Consider the following 22,942-nt stretch of genomic DNA (forward strand, 5'->3'; position numbering starts at 1 on the left):
GGCAGGTATCATGTTAGGTTGAAGCAGAAAGGTAAGACAGGTATCATGTTAGGTTGAAGTGGAAAGGTAAGGAAGTTATCAAGTTAGGTTGAAGCAGAAAGGTAAGGCAGGTATCATGTTAGGTTGAAGTGGAAAGGTAAGGAAGTTATCAAGTTAGGTTGAAGCAGAAAGGTAAGGCAGGTATCATGTTAGGTTGAAGTGGAAAGGTAAGGTAGTTATCAAGTTAGGTTGAAGCAGAAAGGTAAGGAAGGTATTATGTTAGGTTGTAGCGGAAAGGTAAGGCAGGTATCATGTTAGGTTGTAGTGGAAAGGTAAGGCAGGTATCATGTTAGGTTGTAGCGGAAAGGTAAGGCAGGTATCATGTTAGGTTGTAGTGGAAAGGTAAGGCAGGTATCATGTTGGGTTGTAGGGGAAAGGTAAGGCAGGTATCATGTTAGGTTGAAGCAGAAAGGTAAGGCAGGTATCATGTTAGGTTGAAGCAGAAAGGTAAGGCAGGTATCATGTTAGGTTGAAGTGGAAAGGTAAGGCAGGTATCATGTTAGGTTGAAGCAGAAAGGTAAGGCAGGTATCATGTTAGGTTGAAGCAGAAAGGTAAGGCAGGTATCATGTTAGGTTGAAGCAGAAAGGTAAGGCAGGTATCATGTTAGGTTGAAGCAGAAAGGTAAGGCAGGTATCATGTTAGGTTGTAGTGGAAAGGTAAGGCATGTATCATGTTAGGTTGAAGGAGAAAGGTAAGGCAGGTATCATGTTAGGTTGAAGCAGAAAGGTAAGGCAGGTATCATGTTAGGTTGAAGTGGAAAGGTAAGGTAGTTATCAAGTTAGGTTGAAGCAGAAAGGTAAGGAAGGTATTATGTTAGGTTGTAGCGGAAAGGTAAGGCAGGTATCATGTTAGGTTGTAGTGGAAAGGTAAGGCAGGTATCATGTTAGGTTGAAGCAGAAAGGTAAGGCAGGTATCATGTTAGGTTGAAGTGGAAAGGTAAGGAAGTTATCAAGTTAGGTTGAAGCAGAAAGGTAAGGCAGGTATCATGTTAGGTTGAAGTGGAAAGGTAAGGTAGTTATCAAGTTAGGTTGAAGCAGAAAGGTAAGGAAGGTATTATGTTAGGTTGTAGCGGAAAGGTAAGGCAGGTATCATGTTAGGTTGTAGTGGAAAGGTAAGGCAGGTATCATGTTAGGTTGAAGCAGAAAGGTAAGGCAGGTATCATGTTAGGTTGGCAGGTATCATGTTAGGTTGAAGTGGAAAGGTAAGGCAGGTATCGTGTTAGGTTGAAGTGGAAAGGTAAGGAAGGTATTATGTTAGGTTGTAGCGGAAAGGTAAGGCAGGTATCATGTTAGGTTGAAGTGGAAAGGTAAGGCAGGTATCATGTTAGGTTGAAGTGGAAAGGTAAGGCAGGTATCATGTTAGGTTGAAGCAGAAAGGTAAGGCAGGTATCATGTTAGGTTGAAGTGGAAAGGTAAGGCAGGTATCATGTTAGGTTGAAGTGGAAAGGTAAGGAAGGTATTATGTTAGGTTGTAGCGGAAAGGTAAGGCAGGTATCATGTTAGGTTGTAGTGGAAAGGTAAGGCAGGTATCATGTTGGGTTGTAGGGGAAAGGTAAGGAAGGTATCATGTTAGGTTGTAGTGGAAAGGTACGGCAGGTATCATGTTAGGTTGTAGTGGAAAGGTAAGGCAGGTATCATGTTTGGTTGAAGTGGAAAGTTAAGGCAGGTATCATGTTAGGTTGAAGCAGAAAGGTAAGGCAGGTATCATGTTAGGTTGAAGCAGAAAGGTAAGGCAGGTATCATGTTAGGTTGAAGCAGAAAGGTAAGGCAGGTATCATGTTAGGTTGAAGCAGAAAGGTAAGGCAGGTATCATGTTAGGTTGAAGTGGAAAGGTAAGGTAGGTATCATGTTAGGTTGAAGCAGAAAGGTAAGGCAGGTATCATGTTAGGTTGAAGTGGAAAGGTAAGGCAGGTATCATGTTAGGTTGAAGCAGAAAGGTAAGGAAGGTATTATGTTAGGTTGTAGGGGAAAGGTAAGGAAGGTATCATGTTAGGTTGTAGTGGAAAGGTAAGGCAGGTATCATGTTGGGTTGTAGTGGAAAGGTAAGGCAGGTATCATGTTAGGTTGAAGCAGAAAGGTAAGGCAGGTATCATGTTAGGTTGAAGTGGAAAGGTAAGGAAGTTATCAAGTTAGGTTGAAGCAGAAAGGTAAGGCAGGTATCATGTTAGGTTGAAGTGGAAAGGTAAGGTAGTTATCAAGTTAGGTTGAAGCAGAAAGGTAAGGAAGGTATTATGTTAGGTTGTAGCGGAAAGGTAAGGCAGGTATCATGTTAGGTTGTAGTGGAAAGGTAAGGCAGGTATCATGTTGGGTTGTAGGGGAAAGGTAAGGAAGGTATCATGTTAGGTTGTAGTGGAAAGGTAAGGCAGGTATCATGTTAGGTTGTAGTGGAAAGGTAAGGCAGGTATCATGTTAGGTTGAAGTGGAAAGGTAATGCAGGTATCATGTTAGGTTGTATTGGAAAGGTACGGCTTGATGACAGCGTTGAACACCCTTGACATTCTCTCAACCAACTTTGTGAGGTAGTCACCTGTAAATCATTTCAATTAACTATTGTGCCTTCTTAAAAGTTAATTTGTGGAATTTCTTTCCTTCTTACTGCGGGGTATACAGAAAGTAGCCCTATTTGGTAAAATACCAAGTCCATATTATGGCAAGAACAACTGAAATAAGCAAAGAGAAACGACAGTCCATCATTACTTTATGACATGAAGGTCAGTCCAACATGATTCCATATGTGGTTTTCCATAGTTTTGATGTCTTCACTGTGATTCCACAATGTAGAAAACAGTAAAAATAAAGAAAAACCCTGGAATGTTCTTTAACTTTTGACAGTCACTGTACCTACATCAACAACAGTCAGATCAGTATATATCATTATTTATTATCTATTATTCATTTATAAACCAGTTTTGTTCTAGATGTATGTATTTTTTATAATTGCTTGTACTTATAAATGTACTCAATAAATACAATTGTTCACAAAAAGATGTTGTTAGGGTGACTTTGATATCAATATTTTATGTTTTTTAACACTAATTTATATTTAAAAAATGTTGGTTTGTTACCTATGCAGATGTTATTGTTGTTGGGGGGGGGGTTGTGTCCGACCCCATGATGCAGGTGTTGTACATTACCTATGCAGATGGGTTTTTGTTTGTTCCAGGAGGGCTTGCTGTCTGACCCCATGATGCAGGTCAAAGTGGGGTCTCCCTCCAGAGTATATCCACTATCACAGTAGTAGGTGGTGGTTGAACCCAGCTTCAAGTCAGCTCCAACCCTGGTTCCGTTCCTCACCACCCCCGGCTCAAAGCATGACTCTCTAGGGTTCTCTGAGAGAGAGAGAGAGAGAGAGAGAGAGAGAGAGACAGAGACAGAGACAGAGACAGAGACAGAGACAGAGACAGAGACAGAGACAGAGAGAGAGAGAGAGAGAGAGAGGAGTGGAGAGAGAGTACAGAGAGAGTACAGAGAGACAGAGAGACAGAGAGAGAGAGTACAGAGAGACAGAGAGACAGAGAGCGAGACAGAGACAGAGACAGAGAGAGAGACAGACAGAGAGACAGAGACAGAGAGCGAGACAGAGACAGAGACAGAGAGAGAGACAGAGAGAGAGACAGAGAGAGAGACAGAGACAGAGACAGAGACAGAGACAGAGAGAGAGAGAGAGACAGAGACAGAGACAGAGACAGAGACAGAGACAGAGACAGAGACAGAGACAGAGACAGAGAGAGAGACAGAGACAGAGAGAGAGAGAGACAGAGACAGAGACAGAGACAGAGAGAGAGAGAGAGAGAGAGAGACAGAGACAGAGACAGAGACAGAGACAGAGACAGAGACAGAGACAGAGACAGAGACAGAGAGAGAGAGAGAGACAGAGACAGAGACAGAGACAGAGACAGAGACAGAGACAGAGACAGAGACAGAGACAGAGAAAGAGAGGAAACAGTGGAATATGTGTTAATGAGACTAGACAATAAGAAGAAAATAAGCTTTGATTTCAAAGGATATCTGTGGAAAGGGACAGAGTTAGTTTGTCAAAACTAGACAGAATGAGACAAGAAACCCCGGCTCAAAGTATGACTCTATGCTTCTCAGTGGATGTAGAGAGAGAGACAGAGTGGTAATGTCTAACTATGCTTCTCAGTGGATGTAGAGAGAGAGACAGAGTGGTAATGTCTAACTATGCTTCTCAGTGGATGTAGAGAGAGAGACAATGGTTGAGTACATTTGTTAATCAGACTTCAGTATCAGGCTGAAGACCCCAATATAATACAAAAAATACAGAAAAAAATACAATCCCGCAAGAAAGTAGAGAAGTTATGAAACAGGAAATATGAAGGATTATCTAGCCTCAGAAACTAACGTTGGCTGTGGGAACTGAAGACAGATTATGTGGTTTGATTCCTTCAATTTGTTTTTGGTTAATTTATTTTCTGTATGTGTCTCCATTCCTTCCATCTCTCGTCCCACCCTCCTCCTCTCCCTCCTCTCTCTCCTCTCCCTCCTCTCCCTCCTCTCTCTCCTCTCCCTCCTCTCCCTCCTCTCTCTCATCTCCCTCCTCTCATCCCACCCTCCTCCTCTCCCTCCTCTCTCTCCTCTCCCTCCTCTCTCTCCTCTCCCTCCTCTCCCTCCTCTCTCTCATCTCCCTCCTCTCATCCCACCCTCCTCCTCTCCCTCCTCTCTCTCCTCTCCCTCCTCTCATCCCACCCTCCTCCTCTCCCTCCTCTCTCTCCTCTCCCTCCTCTCATCCCACCCTCCTCCTCTCCCTCCTCTCCCTCCTCTCCCTCCTCTCTCTCCTCTCTCTCCTCTCCCTCCTCTCCCTCCTCTCTCTCATCTCCCTCCTCTCTCTCCTCTCCCTCTCTCTCCTCTCCCTCCTCTCCCTCCTCTCTCTCATCTCCCTCCTCTCATCCCACCCTCCTCCTCTCCCTCCTCTCTCTCCTCTCCCTCCTCTCCCTCCTCTCTCTCATCTCCCTCCTCTCATCCCACCCTCCTCCTCTCCCTCCTCTCTCTCCTCTCCCTCCTCTCATCCCACCCTCCTCCTCTCCCTCCTCTCTCTCCTCTCCCTCCTCTCATCCCACCCTCCTCCTCTCCCTCCTCTCTCTCCTCTCCCTCCCTCTCCCTCCTCTCTCTCCTCTCCCTCCTCTCCCTCCTCTCTCTCATCTCCCTCCTCTCATCCCACCCTCCTCCTCTCCCTCCTCTCTCTCCTCTCCCTCCTCTCCCTCCCTCCTCTCTCTCATCTCCCTCCTCTCATCCCACCCTCCTCCTCTCCCTCCTCTCCCTCCTCTCTCTCATCTCCCTCCTCTCCCTCCTCTCCCTCCTCTCCCTCCTCCTCTCCCTCCTCTCCCTCCTCTCCCTCCTCTCTCTCATCTCCCTCCTCTCCCTCCTCTCCCTCCTCTCTCATCTCCCTCCTCTCCCTCCTCTCCCTCCTCTCCCTCCTCTCATCTCCCTCCTCTCCCTCCTCCTCTCCCTCCTCATCTCCCTCCTCTCTCTCATCTCCCTCCTCTCCCTCCTCTCCCTCCTCTCCCTCCTCCTCTCCCTCCTCCTCATCTCCCTCCTCTCTCTCATCTCCCTCCTCTCCCTCCTCTCATCTCCCTCCTCTCCCTCCTCCTCTCCCTCCTCCTCTCCCTCCTCTCCCTCCCTCCTCTCTCTCATCTCCCTCCTCTCCCCCTCTCCCTCCTCTCCCTCCTCCTCTCCCTCCTCCTCATCTCCCTCCTCTCTCTCATCTCCCTCCTCTCCCTCCTCTCATCTCCCTCCTCTCCCTCCTCCTCTCCCTCCTCCTCTCCCTCCCTCCTCTCTCTCATCTCCCTCCTCTCTCTCCTCTCCCTCCTCTCCCTCCCTCTCTCTCCTCTCCCTCCTCTCCCTCCTCTCTCTCATCTCCCTCCTCTCATCCCACCCTCCTCCTCTCCCTCCTCTCTCTCCTCTCCCTCCTCTCCCTCCTCTCTCTCATCTCCCTCCTCTCATCCCACCCTCCTCCTCTCCCTCCTCTCCCTCCTCTCTCTCATCTCCCTCCTCTCCCTCCTCTCCCTCCTCTCCCTCCTCTCCCTCCTCCTCTCCCTCCTCTCCCTCCTCTCCCTCCTCTCTCTCATCTCCCTCCTCTCCCTCCTCTCCCTCCTCTCTCATCTCCCTCCTCTCCCTCCTCTCCCTCCTCTCCCTCCTCTCATCTCCCTCCTCTCCCTCCTCCTCTCCCTCCTCATCTCCCTCCTCTCTCTCTCATCTCCCTCCTCTCCCTCCTCTCCCTCCTCTCCCTCCTCCTCTCCCTCCTCCTCATCTCCCTCCTCTCTCTCATCTCCCTCCTCTCCCTCCTCTCATCTCCCTCCTCTCCCTCCTCCTCTCCCTCCTCCTCTCCCTCCTCTCCCTCCCTCCTCTCTCTCATCTCCCTCCTCTCCCTCCTCTCCCTCCTCTCCCTCCTCCTCTCACTCCTCCTCATCTCCCTCCTCTCCCTCCTCCTCTCCCTCCTCTCCCTCCTCCTCTCCCTCCTCTCATCTCCCTCCTCTCCCTCCTCCTCTCCCTCCTCTCCCTCTACCATTGACAGTACCCTCTCATCTTTGGCTGAAAGAGGTAGGGAGGCAAATAAACATGATCCTTCCACCTCTCCTTCCCCCTCACTCACCGCCTGTCTGTAACGGGTAAAGGGAGACAGACAGACAGACAGACAGACAGACAGACAGACAGACAGACAGACAGACAGACAGACAGACAGACAGACAGACAGGTAAAGGATGTAATTGAGGCATATGTCTAGCCCAAGGTCTGCTGACTACACACAACTGTCCTTCCAGCCAGTACGTCTGTGTGTGTGTTTGAGCGTGTGCCTGGGTCTGTGTGTTTGTGTGTGTGTAGCAGACTGTACAATGCTCCTAGCTAGAGCCCTGAACCACAGATCAATCAACACAGAGAAAACGCCCTGCTCCATTTAGCTTCAACATCACACATCAGACTTAACATTAACTTCCTAGTGGAATGTAGATCTAACGACCTTGAGAAAACACAAGACAAAAATGCGGTGTTCGATTTGTTCAAATAATGAGCACAGACAGACTGGTCAGTGTTTACACGTGCACTCCTAAACATTAAACACAAGTAAGGTCAATTCAAAGTTGTTGTGGTGTGTTGCAAATGGGCCGTCTTGTTAGGGTTGATAATGTTGTTGTTTGTAAGATGAAGGGTTGCATATTCTCCATGCAGATGGAATTCTGTTAGCCAGGCGGTTTCCCTCTCCATGCAGATGGAGGTCTGTTAGCCAGGCGGCTTCCCTCTCCATGCAGATGGAGTTCTGCTAGCCAGGCGGCTTCCCTCTCCATGCAGATGGAGGTCAGTTAGTCAGGCGGCTTCCCTCTCCATGCAGATGGAGGTCTGTTAGTCAGGTGGCTTCCCTCTACATGCAGATGGAGTTCTGTTAGTCAGGCGGCTTCCCTCTCCATGCAGATGGAGGTCTGTTAGTCAGGTGGCTTCCCTCTCCATGCAGATGGAGGTCTGTTAGTCAGGCGGCTTCCCTCTCCATGCAGATGGAATTCTGTTAGCCAGGCGGCTTCCCTCTCCATGCAGATGGAGGTTATGTTAGTCAGGCAGCTTCCCTCTCCATGCAGATGGAGTTCTGTTAGCCAGGCGGCTTCCCTCTCCATGCAGACGGAGTTCTGTTAGTCAGGCGGCTTCCCTCTCCATGCAGATGGAGGTATGTTAGTCAGGCGGCTTCCCTCTCCATGCAGATGGAGTTCTGTTAGCCAGGCGGCTTCCCTCTCCATGCAGATGGAGGTCTGTTAGTCAGGTGGCTTCCCTCTCCATGCAGATGGAGGTCTGTTAGCCAGGCGGCTTCCCTCTCCATGCAGACAGAGTTCTGTTAGTCAGGCGGCTTCCCTCTCCATGCAGATGGAGGTCTGTTAGTCAGGCGGCTTCCCTCTCCATGCAGACTGAGTTCTGTTAGTCAGGCGGCTTCCCTCTCCATGCAGATGGAGTTATGTTAGTCAGGCGGCTTCCCTCTCCATGCAGCCTGATTTCTGTTAGCCAGGCGGCTTCCCTCTCCATGCAGATGGAGTTCTGTTAGCCAGGCGGCTTCCCTCTCCATGCAGCCTGAGTTCTGTTAGCCAGGCGGCTTCCCTCTCCATGCAGCCTGAGGTCTGTTAGTCAGGTGGCTTCCCTCTACATGCAGATGGAGGTCTGTTAGCCAGGCGGCTTCCCTCTCCATGCAGCCTGAGGTCTGTTAGCCAGGCGGCTTCCCTCTCCATGCAGCCTGAGTTCTGTTAGCCAGGCAGCTTTCCCTCTCTGCCGTTCATGGCTCAACACACAGACAGACAGAGCACTTAAACAACTGTGCCTTCTGTGTGAGTGAGTGAGTGAGTGAGTGAGTGAGTGAGTGAGTGAGTGAGTGAGTGAGTGAGTGAGTGAGTGAGTGAGTGAGTGAGTGAGTGATTGATTGTGTGTGTATGTCTGGTAGTGGACTTTGAAACATCTTCAATGATTATGCTTCCCTAACTCGCGAAAATTGTACTCTTGACCACAGTTACGCCTTTTCGACAAGGGTATAAGGCCCTCTCTCGTCCTCCTTTTGGCAAATCCGACCATGACTCCATCTTGCTTCACCCCGCCTACAAATAAAACTCAAGAGGCAAGTTCCAGTAGTCAGGTCTGTACTGCATTGGTCTGACCAATCAGAATTCACGCTCCAAGACTGTTTTGTCCACGTGGATATGTTCCGGGTCGTCTCTGGAGATACCTTTTAAAGAATATGCCTCAAAAAAATGCATAGATGACGTGTTTTTCAAAATGTACCCGAATCAAAACCGTGGATTGATAGCAGCCTTGTAGGAAAACAGAAAGAGAGAGATGCTGTTTATAAACATGGTGACCAGGGACAGGTAAACAGAAACAGAGAGATGCTGTTTATAAACAGGGTGACCAGGGACAAGTAAACAGTACATATACAACCTACACAGATTGATCAAGATGGCGAAACATAAGTATAGGGACAAAGTGGAGGAGCAATTCAGCGGGTCGGACATGAGGCATATGTGACTTGGGCTCCTTACGATTACAGGTTACATAAAGAAAGACATCCACATTGCGGTCACCAACGGCAACCCTACCAGAGGAGTTAAACACCTTTTTTTCTCACGATTCAAGCACAATGACCCTGATCTGCAGAGGAGACAGGACAATGACCCTGAGCTGCCGAGGCGACAGCACAATGACCCTGATCTGCAGAGGAGACAGCACAATGACCCTGATCTGCCAAGGAGACAGCACAATGACCCTGATCTGCCGAGGTTTCAGCACAATGACCCTGAGCTGCCGAGGAGACAGCACAATGACCCTGATCTGCAGAGGAGACAGCACAATGACCCTGATCTGCAGAGGAGACAGCACAATGACCCTGAGCTGCCGAGGAGACAGCACAATGACCCTGATCTGCAGAGGAGACAGCACAATGACCCTGATCTGCCGAGGAGACAGCACAATGACCCTGATCTGCCGAGGAGACAGCACAATGACCCTGAGCTGCCGAGGAGACAGCACAATGACCCTGATCTGCAGAGGAGACAGCACAATGACCCTGATCTGCAGAGGAGACAGCACAATGACCCTGATCTGCAGAGGAGACAGCACAATGACCCTGATCTGCAGAGGAGACAGCACAATGACCCTGATCTGCAGAGGAGACAGCACAATGACCCTGATCTGCAGAGGAGACAGCACAATGACCCCGATCTGCAGAGGAGACAGCACAATGACCCTGATCTGCAGAGGAGACAGCACAATGACCCTGATCTGCCGAGGAGACAGCACAATGACCCTGATCTGCAGAGGAGACACAATGACCCTGATCTGCAGAGGAGACAGCACAATGACCCTGATCTGCAGAGGAGACATCACAATGACCCTGATCTGCAGAGGAGACAGCACAATGACCCTGATCTGCAGAGGAGACAGCACAATGACCCTGATCTGCAGAGGAGACAGCACAATAACCCTGATCTGCAGAGGAGACAGCACAATGACCCTGATCTGCAGAGGAGACAGCACAATGACCCCGATCTGCAGAGGAGACAGCACAATGACCCTGAGCTGCAGAGGAGACAGCACAATGACCCTGATCTGCCGAGGGGACAGCACAATGACCCTGAGCTGCCGAGGAGACAGCACAATGACCCTGATCTGCAGAGGAGACAGCACAATGACCCTGATCTGCAGAGGAGACAGCACAATTACCCTGATCTGCAGAGGAGACAGCACAATGACCCTGATCTGCAGAGGAGAGAGCACAATGACCCTGATCTGCAGAGGAGACAGCACAATGACCCTGATCTGCCGAGGAGACAGCACAATGACCCTGATCTGCAGAGGAGACAGCACAATGACCCTGATCTGCAGAGGAAACAGCACAATGACCCTGATCTGCAGAGGAGAGAGCACAATGACCCTGATCTGCAGAGGAGACAGCACAATGACCCTGATCTGCCGAGGAGACAGCACAATGACCCTGATCTGCAGAGGAGACAGCACAATGACCCTGATCTGCAGAGGAGACAGCACAATGACCCTGATCTGCAGAGGAGACAGCACAATGACCCTGATCTGCAGAGGAGACAGCACAATGACCCTGATCTGCAGAGGAGACAGCACAATGACCCTGATCTGCAGAGGAGACAGCACAATGACCCTGATCTGCAGAGGAGACAGCACAATGACCCTGATCTGCCGAGGAGACAGCACAATGACCCTGATCTGCAGAGGAGACAGCACAATGACGCTGATCTGCAGAGGAGACAGGACAATGACCCTGAGCTGCCGAGGATACACAATGACCCTGATCTGCCGAAGAGACAGGACAATGACCCTGATCTGCAGAGGAGACAGCACAATGACCCTGATCTGCAGAGGAGACAGCACAATGACCCTGATCTGCAGAGGAGACAGCACAATGACCCTGATCTGCAGAGGAGACAGCACAATGACCCTGAGCTGCAGAGGAGACAGCACAATGACCCTGATCTGCCGAGGGGACAGCACAATGACCCTGAGCTGCCGAGGAGACAGCACAATGACCCTGATCTGCAGAGGAGACAGCACAATGACCCTGATCTGCAGAGGAGACAGCACAATTACCCTGATCTGCAGAGGAGACAGCACAATGACCCTGATCTGCAGAGGAGAGAGCACAATGACCCTGATCTGCAGAGGAGACAGCACAATGACCCTGATCTGCCGAGGAGACAGCACAATGACCCTGATCTGCAGAGGAGACAGCACAATGACCCTGATCTGCAGAGGAAACAGCACAATGACCCTGATCTGCAGAGGAGAGAGCACAATGACCCTGATCTGCAGAGGAGACAGCACAATGACCCTGATCTGCCGAGGAGACAGCACAATGAACCTGATCTGCAGAGGAGACAGCACAATGACCCTGATCTGCAGAGGAGACAGCACAATGACCCTGATCTGCAGAGGAGACAGCACAATGACCCTGATCTGCAGAGGAGACAGCACAATGACCCTGATCTGCAGAGGAGACAGCACAATGACCCTGATCTGCAGAGGAGACAGCACAATGACCCTGATCTGCAGAGGAGACAGCACAATGACCCTGATCTGCAGAGGAGACAGCACAATGACGCTGATCTGCAGAGGAGACAGGACAATGACCCTGAGCTGCCGAGGATACACAATGACCCTGATCTGCCGAAGAGACAGGACAATGACCCTGATCTGCAGAGGAGACAGCACAATGACCCTGATCTGCAGAGGAGACAGCACAATGACCCTGATCTGCAGAGGAGACAGCACAATGACCCTGATCTGCAGAGGAGACAGCACAATGACCCTGATCTGCAGAGGAGACAGCACAATGACCCTGATCTGCAGAGGAGACAGCACAATGACCCTGATCTGCAGAGGAGACAGCACAATGACGCTGATCTGCAGAGGAGACAGGACAATGACCCTGAGCTGCCGGGGATACACAATGACCCTGATCTGCCGAAGAGACAGGACAATGACCCTGATCTGCAGAGGAGACAGCACAATGACCCTGAGCCGCCGAGGAAACAGGACAATGACCCTGATCTGCAGAGGGGACAGCACAATGACCCTGAGCTGCCGAGGAGACAGGACAATGACCCTGATCTGCAGAGGAGACAGCACAATGACCCTGAGCTGCCGAGGAGACAGGACAATGATCCTGAGCTGCAGAGGAGACAGCACAATGACCCTGAGCTGCCGAGGAGACAGCACAATGACCCTGATCTGCCGAGGAGACAGCACAATGACCCTGAGCTGCCGAGGAGACACAATGACCCTGAGCTGCCGAGGAAAGCCACCGATGACAACGTGGGCTACACACTCACGGTCTCCGTTGAGGACGTACTCTATAAGTTTATCAAGCCTGTTAACCCTCGCAAGGCTTCCAGCCCAGATGGCATCAATAGCCGTGCCCTCAGAGCGTGGTCAGACCAGCTGGCTGTTTTGTTCTCTGACATTTTCGATCTCTCTCTTGCTTAGGACACTATACCCACCTGCATCAAGATCACCTGGTTGTAACATGAATCATTTGGTTGTTATTACATTGGTTCAAGGCAGATGACCCCAGGGGCAGAGTGGCCCACACTCATTGACTATGACACTTTTAAATGTTAGAGCAATCACCAGTAAAAACCTTTCTTCTGAATGACCTCATTACTGAGCTCAATGTTGATTGCATGTTTCTCATTGAAACCTGGCTGTCATCAGACAACAGTGCTCTTATTGAAGCCTCCCCCCACGGACTACAGCGTTTTATACTCTTATCAGAAAAGGGATAAAGGGTAACAGCCTCTATTTTAACTGATGCTCTCCGTTGTAAGGACATTTCATTTGTCAACTTTCGGTCTGTTGAGCATCATGCTATACTGTTTGAATGTTAGCCACCAAAGCACTGCCCCACTTTCTTTACAGATTTCTCTGAACTATGATCTATTGTTCTTGAGAACTATGATCATTGTGTTGGGTGATGTTAAAATTCCTGTTGAAATAGAGACTGACTCCAAGGGCATTGAATTTAGGAATCTTTTGAGCTCTGTGAACATTATCCAACATGTTGCTGGGCCCAGCTATAACCACAGCCATACTCTGGACCTGGTTATTACCAAGGGGCTTTCCACTGGGCCCACCCATAACCACAGCCATACTCTGGACCTGGTTATTACCAAGGGGCTTTCAACTGGGCCCACCCATAACCACAGCCATACTCTGGACCTGGTTATTACCAAGGGGCTTTCTACTGGGCCCACCCACAACCACAGCCATACTCTGGACCTAGTTATTACCAAGGGGCTTTCCACTGGGCCCACCCACAATCACAGCCATACTCTGGACCTGATTATTACCAAGGGGCTTTCTACTGGGCCCACCCATAACCACAGCCATATTCTGGACCTGGTTATTACCAAGGGTCTTTCTACTGGGCCCACCCATAACCACAGCCATACTCTGGACCTGGTTCTTACATAAGGGCTTTCTGCTGGGCCCACCCATAACCACAGCCATACTGTGGACCTGGTTATTTACAAGGGGCTTTCTACTGGGCCCACCCACAACCACAGCCTTACTCTGGACCTGGTTATTACCAAGGGGCTTTCCACTGGGCCCACCCACAACCACAGCCATACTCTGGACCTGGTTATTACCAAGGGGCTTTCTACTGGGCCCACCCATAACCACAGCCATACTCTGGACCTGGTTAATACCAAGGGGCTTTCTACTGGGCCCACCTATAACCACAGCCATACTCGGGACCTGGTTACTACGAAAGGGCTTTCTCCTGGACCCACCCACAACCACAGCCATACTCTGGACATGGTTATTACCAAGGGGCTTTCCTCTGGGCCCACCCATAACCACAGCCATACTATGGACATGGTTATTACCAAGGGGCTTTCTACTGGGCCCATCCTTAACCACAGCCATACTCTGGACCTGGTTATTACCAAGGGGCTTTCCACCTGGCCCACCCATAACCACAGCCATGTTCTGGACCTGATTATTACCAAGGGGCTTTCTACTGGGCCCACCCATAACCACAACCACGTTCTGGACCTGGTTATTACCAAGGGGCTTTCTACTGGACCCACCTATAACCACAGCCATACTCTGGACATGGTTATTACCAAGGGGCTTTCCTCTGGGCCCACCCATAACCACAGCCATACTCTGGACATGGTAATTACCAAGGGGCTTTCTACTGGGCCCACCCATAACCACAGCCATACTCTGGACCTGGTTATTACCAAGGGGCTTTCTTCTGGGCCCACCCATATCCACAGCTACACTATAGACCTGGTTATCACCAAGGGGCTTTCTACTGGGCCCACCCATAACCACAGCTACACTATAGACCTGGTTATTACCAAGGGGCTTTCTACTGGGCCTGGTTATCACCATGGGGTTTTCTGCTGGGCCCACCCATAACCACAGCCATACTCTGGACCTGGTTATAACCAAGGGGCTTTCTACTGGGTCAACACATAACCACAGCCATACTCTGGACCTGGTTATTACCAAGGGGTTTTCTCGTGGGCCCACCCATAACCACAGCCGTATTCTGGTCCTGGTTATTATCAAGGGGCTTTCTACTGGGCCCACCCATAACCACAGCCATTCTCTGGACCTGGTTATTACCAAGGGGCTTTCTCCTGGGCCCAGCCATAACCACAGCCATACACTGGACCTGGTTATTACCAAGGGGCTTTCTATTGGACCTGGTTATTACCAAGGGGCTTTCTATTGGACCTGGTTATTAACAAGGGACTTTCTACTGGACCTGGTTATTGCCAAGGGGCTTTCTATTGGACCTGGTTATTACCAAGGGGCGTTCTATTGGACCTGGTTATTACCAAGGGGCTTTCTACTGGACCTGGTTATTACCAAGGGACTTTCTACTGGGCCTGGTTATTACCAAGGGGCTTTCTCCTGGACCTGGTTATTACCAAGGGGCTTTCTACTGGACCTGGTTATTACCAAGGGGCTTTCTACTGGACCTGGTTATTACCAAGGGGCTTTCTATTGGACCTGGTTATTACCAAGGGGCTTTCTATTGGACCTGGTTATTACCAAGGGGCTTTCTATTGGACCTGGTTATTACCAAGGGGCTTTCTATTGGACCTAGTTATTACCAAGGGGCTTTCTATTGGACCTGGTTATTACCAAGGGGCTTTCTATTGGACCTGGTTATTACCAAGGGGCTTTCTATTGACCTGGTTATTACCAAGGGGCTTTCTATTGGACCTGGTTATTACCAAGGGGCTTTCTATTGGACCTGGTTATTACCAAGGGGCTTTCTATTGGACCTGGTTATTACCAAGGGGCTTTCTATTGGACCTGGTTATTACCAAGGGGCTTTATATTGGACCTGGTTATTAACAAGGGACTTTCTACTGGACCTGGTTATTGCCAAGGGGCTTTCAATTGGACATGGTTATTACCAAGGGGCTTTCTATTGGATCTGGTTATTACCAAGGGGCTTTCTACTGGACCTGGTTATTACCAAGGGGCTTTCTACTGGACCTGGTTATTACCAAGGGGCTTTCTACTGGACCTGGTTATTACCAAGGGGCTTTCTACTGGACCTGGTTATTACCAAGGGGCTTTCTACTGGACCTGGTTATTACCAAGGGGCTTTCTACTGGACCTGGTTATTACCAAGGGGCTTTCTATTGGACCTGGTTATTACCAAGGGGCTTTCTATTGGACCTGGTTATTACCAAGGGGCTTTCTATTGGACCTGGTTATTACCAAGGGGCTTTCTATTGACCTGGTTATTACCAAGGGGCTTTCTATTGGACCTGGTTATTACCAAGGGGCGTTCTATTGGACCTGGTTATTACCAAGGGGCTTTCTATTGACCTGGTTATTACCAAGGGGCTTTCTATTGGACCTGGTTATTACCAAGGGGCTTTCTATTGGACCTGGTTATTACCAAGGGGCTTTCTATTGGACCTGGTTATTACCAAGGGGCTTTCTATTGACCTGGTTATTACCAAGGGGCTTTCTATTGGACCTGGTTATTACCAAGGGGCTTTATATTGGACCTGGTTATTAACAAGGGACTTTCTACTGGACCTGGTTATTGCCAAGGGGCTTTCAATTGGACATGGTTATTACCAAGGGGCTTTCTATCTATTGGATCTGGTTATTACCAAGGGGCTTTCTACTGGACCTGGTTATTACCAAGGGGCTTTCTACTGGACCTGGTTATTACCAAGGGGCTTTCTACTGGACCTGGTTATTACCAAGGGGCTTTCTACTGGACCTGGTTATTACCAAGGGGCTTTCTACTGGACCTGGTTATTACCAAGGGGCTTTCTACTGGACCTGGTTATTACCAAGGGGCTTTCTATTGGACCTGGTTATTACCAAGGGGCTTTCTATTGGACCTGGTTATTACCAAGGGGCTTTCTATTGGACCTGGTTATTACCAAGGGGCTTTCTATTGGACCTGGTTATTACCAAGGGGCTTTCTATTGGACCTGGTTATTACCAAGGGGCTTTCTATTGACCTGGTTATTACCAAGGGGCTTTCTATTGGACCTGGTTATTACCAAGGGGCGTTCTATTGGACCTGGTTATTACCAAGGGGCTTTCTATTGGACCTGGTTATTACCAAGGGGCTTTCTATTGGACCTGGTTATTACCAAGGGGCTTTCTATTGGACCTGGTTATTACCAAGGGGCTTTCTATTGGACCTGGTTATTACCAAGGGGCTTTCTATTGGACCTGGTTATTACCAAGGGGCTTTCTATTGGACCTGGTTATTACCAAGGGGCTTTATATTGGACCTGGTTATTAACAAGGGACTTTCTACTGGACCTGGTTATTGCCAAGGGGCTTTCAATTGGACATGGTTATTACCAAGGGGCTTTCTATTGGATCTGGTTATTACCAAGGGGCTTTCTACTGGACCTGGTTATTACCAAGGGGCTTTCTACTGGACCTGGTTATTACCAAGGGGCTTTCTACTGGACCTGGTTATTACCAAGGGGCTTTCTACTGGACCTGGTTATTACCAAGGGGCTTTCTACTGGACCTGGTTATTACCAAGGGGCTTTCTATTGGACCTGGTTATTACCAAGGGGCTTTCTATTGGACCTGGTTATTACCAAGGGGCTTTCTATTGGACCTGGTTATTACCAAGGGGCTTTCTATTGGACCTGGTTATTACCAAGGGGCTTTCTATTGGGTTATTACCAAGGGGCTGGTTATTACCAAGGGGCTTTCTATTGGACCTGGTTATTACCAAGGGGCTTTCTATTGGACCTGGTTATTACCAAGGGGCTTTCTATTGGACCTGGTTATTACCAAGGGGCTTTCTATTGGACCTGGTTATTACCAAGGGGCTTTCTATTGGACCTGGTTATTACCAAGGGGCTTTCTATTGGACCTGGTTATTACCAAGGGGCTTTCTATTGGACCTGGTTATTACCAAGGGGGCTTTCTACTGGACCTGGTTATTACCAAGGGGCTTTCTACTGGACCTGGTTATTACCAAGGGGCTTTCTACTGGACCTGGTTATTACCAAGGGGCTTTCTACTGGACCTGGTTATTACCAAGGGGCTTTCTATTGGACCTGGTTAGTACCAAGGGGCTTTCTATTGGACCTGGTTATTACCAAGGGGCTTTCTATTGGACCTGGTTATTACCAAGGGTCTTTCTATTGGACATGGTTATTACCAAGGGGCTTTCTATTGGACCTGGTTATTACCAAGGGGCTTTCTACTGGACCTGGTTATTACCAAGGGGCTTTCTATTGGACCTGGTTATTACCAAGGGGCTTTCTATTGGACCTGGTTATTACCAAGGGGCTTTCTATTGGACATGGTTATTACCAAGGGGCTTTCTATTGGACCTGGTTATTACCAAGGGGCTTTCTATTGGACCTGGTTATTACCAAGGGGCTTTCTCCTGGACCTGGTTATTACCAAGGGGCTTTCTATTGGACCTGGTTATTACCACGGGGCTTTCTATTGGACCTGGTTATTACCAAGGGGCTTTCTATTGGACCTGGTTATTACCAAGGGTCTTTCTATTGGACCTGGTTATTACCAAGGGGCTTTCTATTGGACCTGGTTATTACCAAGGGGCTTTCTACTGGACCTGGTTATTACCAAGGGGCTTTCTATTGGACCTGGTTATTACCAAGGGGCTTTCTATTGGACCTGGTTATTACCAAGGGGCTTTCTATTGGACCTGGTTATTACCAAGGGGCTTTCTATTGGACCTGGTTATTACCAAGGGGCTTTCTATTGGACCTGGTTATTACCAAGGGGCTTTCTCCTGGACCTGGTTATTACCAAGGGGCTTTCTATTGGACCTGGTTATTACCAAGGGGCTTTCTATTGGACCTGGTTATTACCAAGGGGCTTTCTATTGGACCTGGTTATTACCAAGGGGCTTTCTATTGGACCTGGTTATTACCAAGGGGCTTTCTATTGGACCTGGTTATTACCAAGGGGCTTTCAATTGGACCTGGTTTGTTTACTTGCTGTATTGAATACAGATTTCCCAGTCTTCAATTTGATCGATTATTAACGTTTAAAAATACCTAAAGTTGTATTACAAAAGTAGATTGAAATATTTTGGCAAAGTTTATAGGCAACTTTAGAAATATTTTGTAGTGACGCTGTGTTTTTGTAAGCTGTTTTTTTCTGGATCAAACGCGCCAAATAAATGGACATTTTGGATAAATACGGACGGAATTAATCGAACAAAAGGACCAATTGTGATGTTTATGGGACATATTGGAGTGCCAACAAAAGAAGCTTGTCAAAGGTGTGCTTTATATTTTATTTCAGGATTTTGTGTAGCGCCTGCAGGTTTGAAATATGCTACCCTCTTTATTGACATAGTCCTATCATCAGATAAAAGCTTCTTAATGCTTTCCAACTAAAAGCTTTTTGAAATCTGACATGTTGGCTGGATTCACAACGAGTGTAGCTTTAATTGAGTATCTTACATGTGATTTAATGAATGTTTGATTTTAGATCATGATTTGAATTGAATTTGCCACGCTGCTTTTTCCCTGTTTTTTTCCCAAGTGGGACGCAAGCGTCCCCTATATCATATTAACTATCCCAAAGCCCAGGACTAAGAGGCATGGAGAGAGCAGCCGTTTAACTATCCCAAAGCCCAGGACCAAGAGGCATGGAGAGAGACAGCCTTTTAACTATCCCAAAGCCTAGGACCAAGAGACATGGAGAGACAGCCTTTTAACTATCCCAAAGCCAAGGACCAAGAGGCATGGAGAGACAGCCTTTTAACTATCCCAAAGCCCAGGACCAAGAGACATGGAGACAGCCTTCTAACTATCCCAAAGCCCAGGACCATGGAGAGAGACAGCCTTCTAACTATCCCAAAGCCTGGGACCAAGAGACATGGAGAGAGACAGCCTTCTAACTATCCCAAAGCCCAGGACCAAGAGGCATGGAGAGAGGCAGCCGTTTAACTATCCCAAAGCCTAGGACCAAGAGGCATGGAGAGACAGCCTTCTAACTATCCCAAAGCCCAGGACCAAGAGACATGGAGAGAGGCAGCCGTTTAACTATCCCAAAGCCTAGGACCAAGAGGCATGGAGAGAGACAGCCTTTTAACTATCCCAAAGCCTAGGACCAAGAGGCATGGAGAGACAGCCTTCTAACTATCCCAAAGCCCAGGACCAAGAGGCATGGAGAGGGCAGCCTTTTAACTAACTTCCCAAAGCCTGGGACCAAGAGGCATGGAGAGAGAGCAGCCTTTAACTATCCCAAAGCCTAGGACCAAGAGGCATGGAGAGAGAGCAGCCTTTTAACTATCCCAAAGCCTGGGACCAAGAGGCATGGAGAAGAGCAGCCTTTTAACTATCCCAAAGCCTAGGACCAAGAGGCATGGAGAGACAGCCTTTTTAACTATCCAAAAGCCTAGGACCAAGAGGCATGGAGAGAGACAGCATTTTAACTATCCCAAAGCCTGGGACCAAGAGACATGGAGAGAGACAGCCTTTTAACTATCCCAAAGCCTAGGACCAAGATGCTTGGAGAGACAGCCTTTTAACTATCACAAAGCCCAGGACCAAGAGGCATGGAGAGACAGCCTTTTAACTATCCCAAGCCCAGGACCAAGAAGCATGGAGAGACAGCCTTTTAACTATCCCAAAGCCCAGGACCAAGAGGCATGGAGAGCAGCCTTTTAACTATCCCAAAGCCTAGGACCAAGAGGCATGGAGAGAGACAGCCTTTTTATCCCAAAGCCTAGGACCAAGAGGCATGGAGTTTTTTCCTCCTAGGACCAAGAGGCATGGATAGCAGCCTTTTAACTATCCCAAAGCCTAGTACCAAGAGGCATGCAAACTCCCAAAGCCTGGGACCAATCATGGAAATTCTAACTATCCCAAAGCCTAGTACCAAGAGACATGGAATAAATCCCAAAGCCCAGGACCAAGAGACATGGATTTAACTATCCCAAAGCCTCCAAGAGGCATGGAGAGAGACAGCCTCATCATCCCAGTGCCCAAGAAAGGGAAAGGGAAAACTGAACTGAATGACTACCAACCAGTAGCACTCACTTCCCTCATCATGAAATGCTTTGAGAGGCTAAGACCACATCATCTCCTCCCTCCCCCCCAACACACTCCACCCTCTCCAATTCACCTACCGCCCTGACAGATCCACGGATGACACAATGGCCATTCCACTGCACAACTGCCCTCACCCACCTGGACAAGAGGAATAGATATGTGAGGATGCTGTTCATTGACTACAGCTCATCCATCAATACCACAGTGCCCTATAAGATCAATTCAAAGCTCACAGCCTTGGGCCTGAACTCCACCCTGTGCAACTGGGTCCTGGGCTTCCTGTTAGGCCGACCCCAGGTGGTGAAGGTAGGCAATGTTACATCCTCGACATTCTCAACATGGGGGCCCCACAAGGGCGTCCTCAGTCCCCTCCTGTATTTCCTGTATACCCACGACTGACTGGCCTCACACAGTTACAACTCCATCATCAAGTTCACTGACGACACGACACTAGTAGGCCTCATTACCAACAACAACGAGGCAGCCTACAGGGAGGAGGTAGGCACTCAGACGGCCTGATGCCAGGTAAACAATCTTTTCCTCAACGTCAGCAAAACAAAGGAGCTGATTGTGGACTTCAGGAGGAAGTCAATAACTTCAAGTTCCTTGGCGTCCACATCTCAGAGAAGCAGAAATGGTCTAACCACATGGACACCGTAGTGAAGAAGGCAAGACAGCAACTCTGGCCTGTCCCCGTGGGCCCTCACAGTGTTCTACAGGAGCCCCATCGAGAATAAACTATCGGGCTGAATCACAGCCTGGTGCATCACTGCCTGGTCCACACTGCCTAGTGCACACTGCCTGCCCTACAGTTACAAAACCTGGAAGATCACCAGGGAACCCAGCCACCCGAGCCACGCCCTCTTCTCCGCCACGCCCTCTTCTCCGCCACGCCCTCTTCTCCCCGCATCGATCACTCAGATGTGGACAATACAAGAGCATCATGGGAAAAAACTGGACAACAGTTTCTATCCTCAGACCATCAGGCTGCTGAATAGCCACCACTAGTTACCAAGTGCAACTGTTACTATGGACCCCCCAACTGACTTTTACTTTCCCCCACCCCAACGACATGAACATTGACACTGACTCTTGGTCCAGCCACTTTAATCATGGGAATCGATGGGAAATGATGTAAATATATCACTAGCCACTTTAAACAATGCTATTTCTTATAAATGTTACTTACCCTACATTATTTATCTCATATGCATACGTAGATACTGTACTCTATATCATCGACTGCATCCTTATGTAATACATGTATCACTAGCCACTTTAACTATGCCACTTGGTTTACATACTTATCTCATATGTATATACTGTACTTGATATCATCTACTGTATCTTGCCTATGCTGCTCTGTACCATCACTCATTCATATATCCTTATGTACATATTCTTTATCTCCTTACACTGTGTATGACAGTAGTTTTTGGAATTGTTAGTTAGATTACTTGCTCGTTATTACTGCATTTCGGAACTAGAAGCACAAGCATTTCGCTACACTCGCATTAACATCTGCTAACCATGTGTATGTGACAAATAAAATTTGATTTGATTTGATTTGATTTGATTTGATTTGAACAAAACATGTAAAGTGTTGGTCCAATTTTTCATGAGCTGCAATAAAATATCCCATGAATGTTTCAGACACACAAGGAGCTTATTTCTGTAAAATGTTGTGCAAAAATGTGTTTCCGTCCCTGTTAGTGAGAATTTCTCCTTTGCTAAGATAATCCATCCACCTGACAGGTGTTGCATATCAAGAAGCTGATTAAACAGCATGATCATTACACAGGTGCACCTTGTGTTGGGGACAATAAAAGGTCATTCTAAAATGTGTAGTTTTGTCACACAACATAATGCTACAGACACTGAGGGGCGTTCAACTGTCTGACTGCAGGAGTCCCAGAGAATGTAACTTTCATTTCCTCCAACACTATCTTAGAGTATTTGGCAGTACGTCCAACCGGCCTCACAACCAACCCAGCCCAGGACCTCCAAATCTGTCTTCTTCACCTGCGGGATCGTCTGAGACCTGTCACCCGACAGCTCATGATGAAACTGTAGGTTTACACAAATGAAGAATTTCTGCACAAACTGTCAGAAACCGTGTCAGGGAAGCTCATCCGCGTGCTCGTCTTCCTCACCAGGGAAGCTCATCCGCGTGCTCGTCTTCCTCACCAGGGAAGCTCATCCACGTGCTCGTCTTCCTCACCAGGGAAGCTCATCCGCATGCTCGTCTTCCTCACCAGGGAAGCTCATCTGCATGCTCGTCATCCTCACCAGGGAAGCTCATCCGCGTGCTCGTCTTCCTCACCAGG

The 22,942-nt window shown here is 48.6% G+C and overlaps 1 protein-coding gene across 1 annotated transcript in view; it reads right to left on the reverse strand.

Moving 5' to 3' along the window:
- Positions 1–22,942, reverse strand: part of LOC112220687 (CUB and sushi domain-containing protein 2-like) — a 927,456-nt gene that overhangs the window by 238,322 nt on the left and 666,192 nt on the right. Inside the window, 1 exon segment of the mRNA XM_042295064.1 lies at positions 3,174–3,368. Within this exon segment, the coding sequence (XP_042150998.1) occupies positions 3,174–3,368 (195 nt within the window).

Source organism: Oncorhynchus tshawytscha, linkage group LG13 (genome assembly GCF_018296145.1).
Source record: "Oncorhynchus tshawytscha isolate Ot180627B linkage group LG13, Otsh_v2.0, whole genome shotgun sequence".
NCBI lineage: Eukaryota > Metazoa > Chordata > Actinopteri > Salmoniformes > Salmonidae > Oncorhynchus > Oncorhynchus tshawytscha.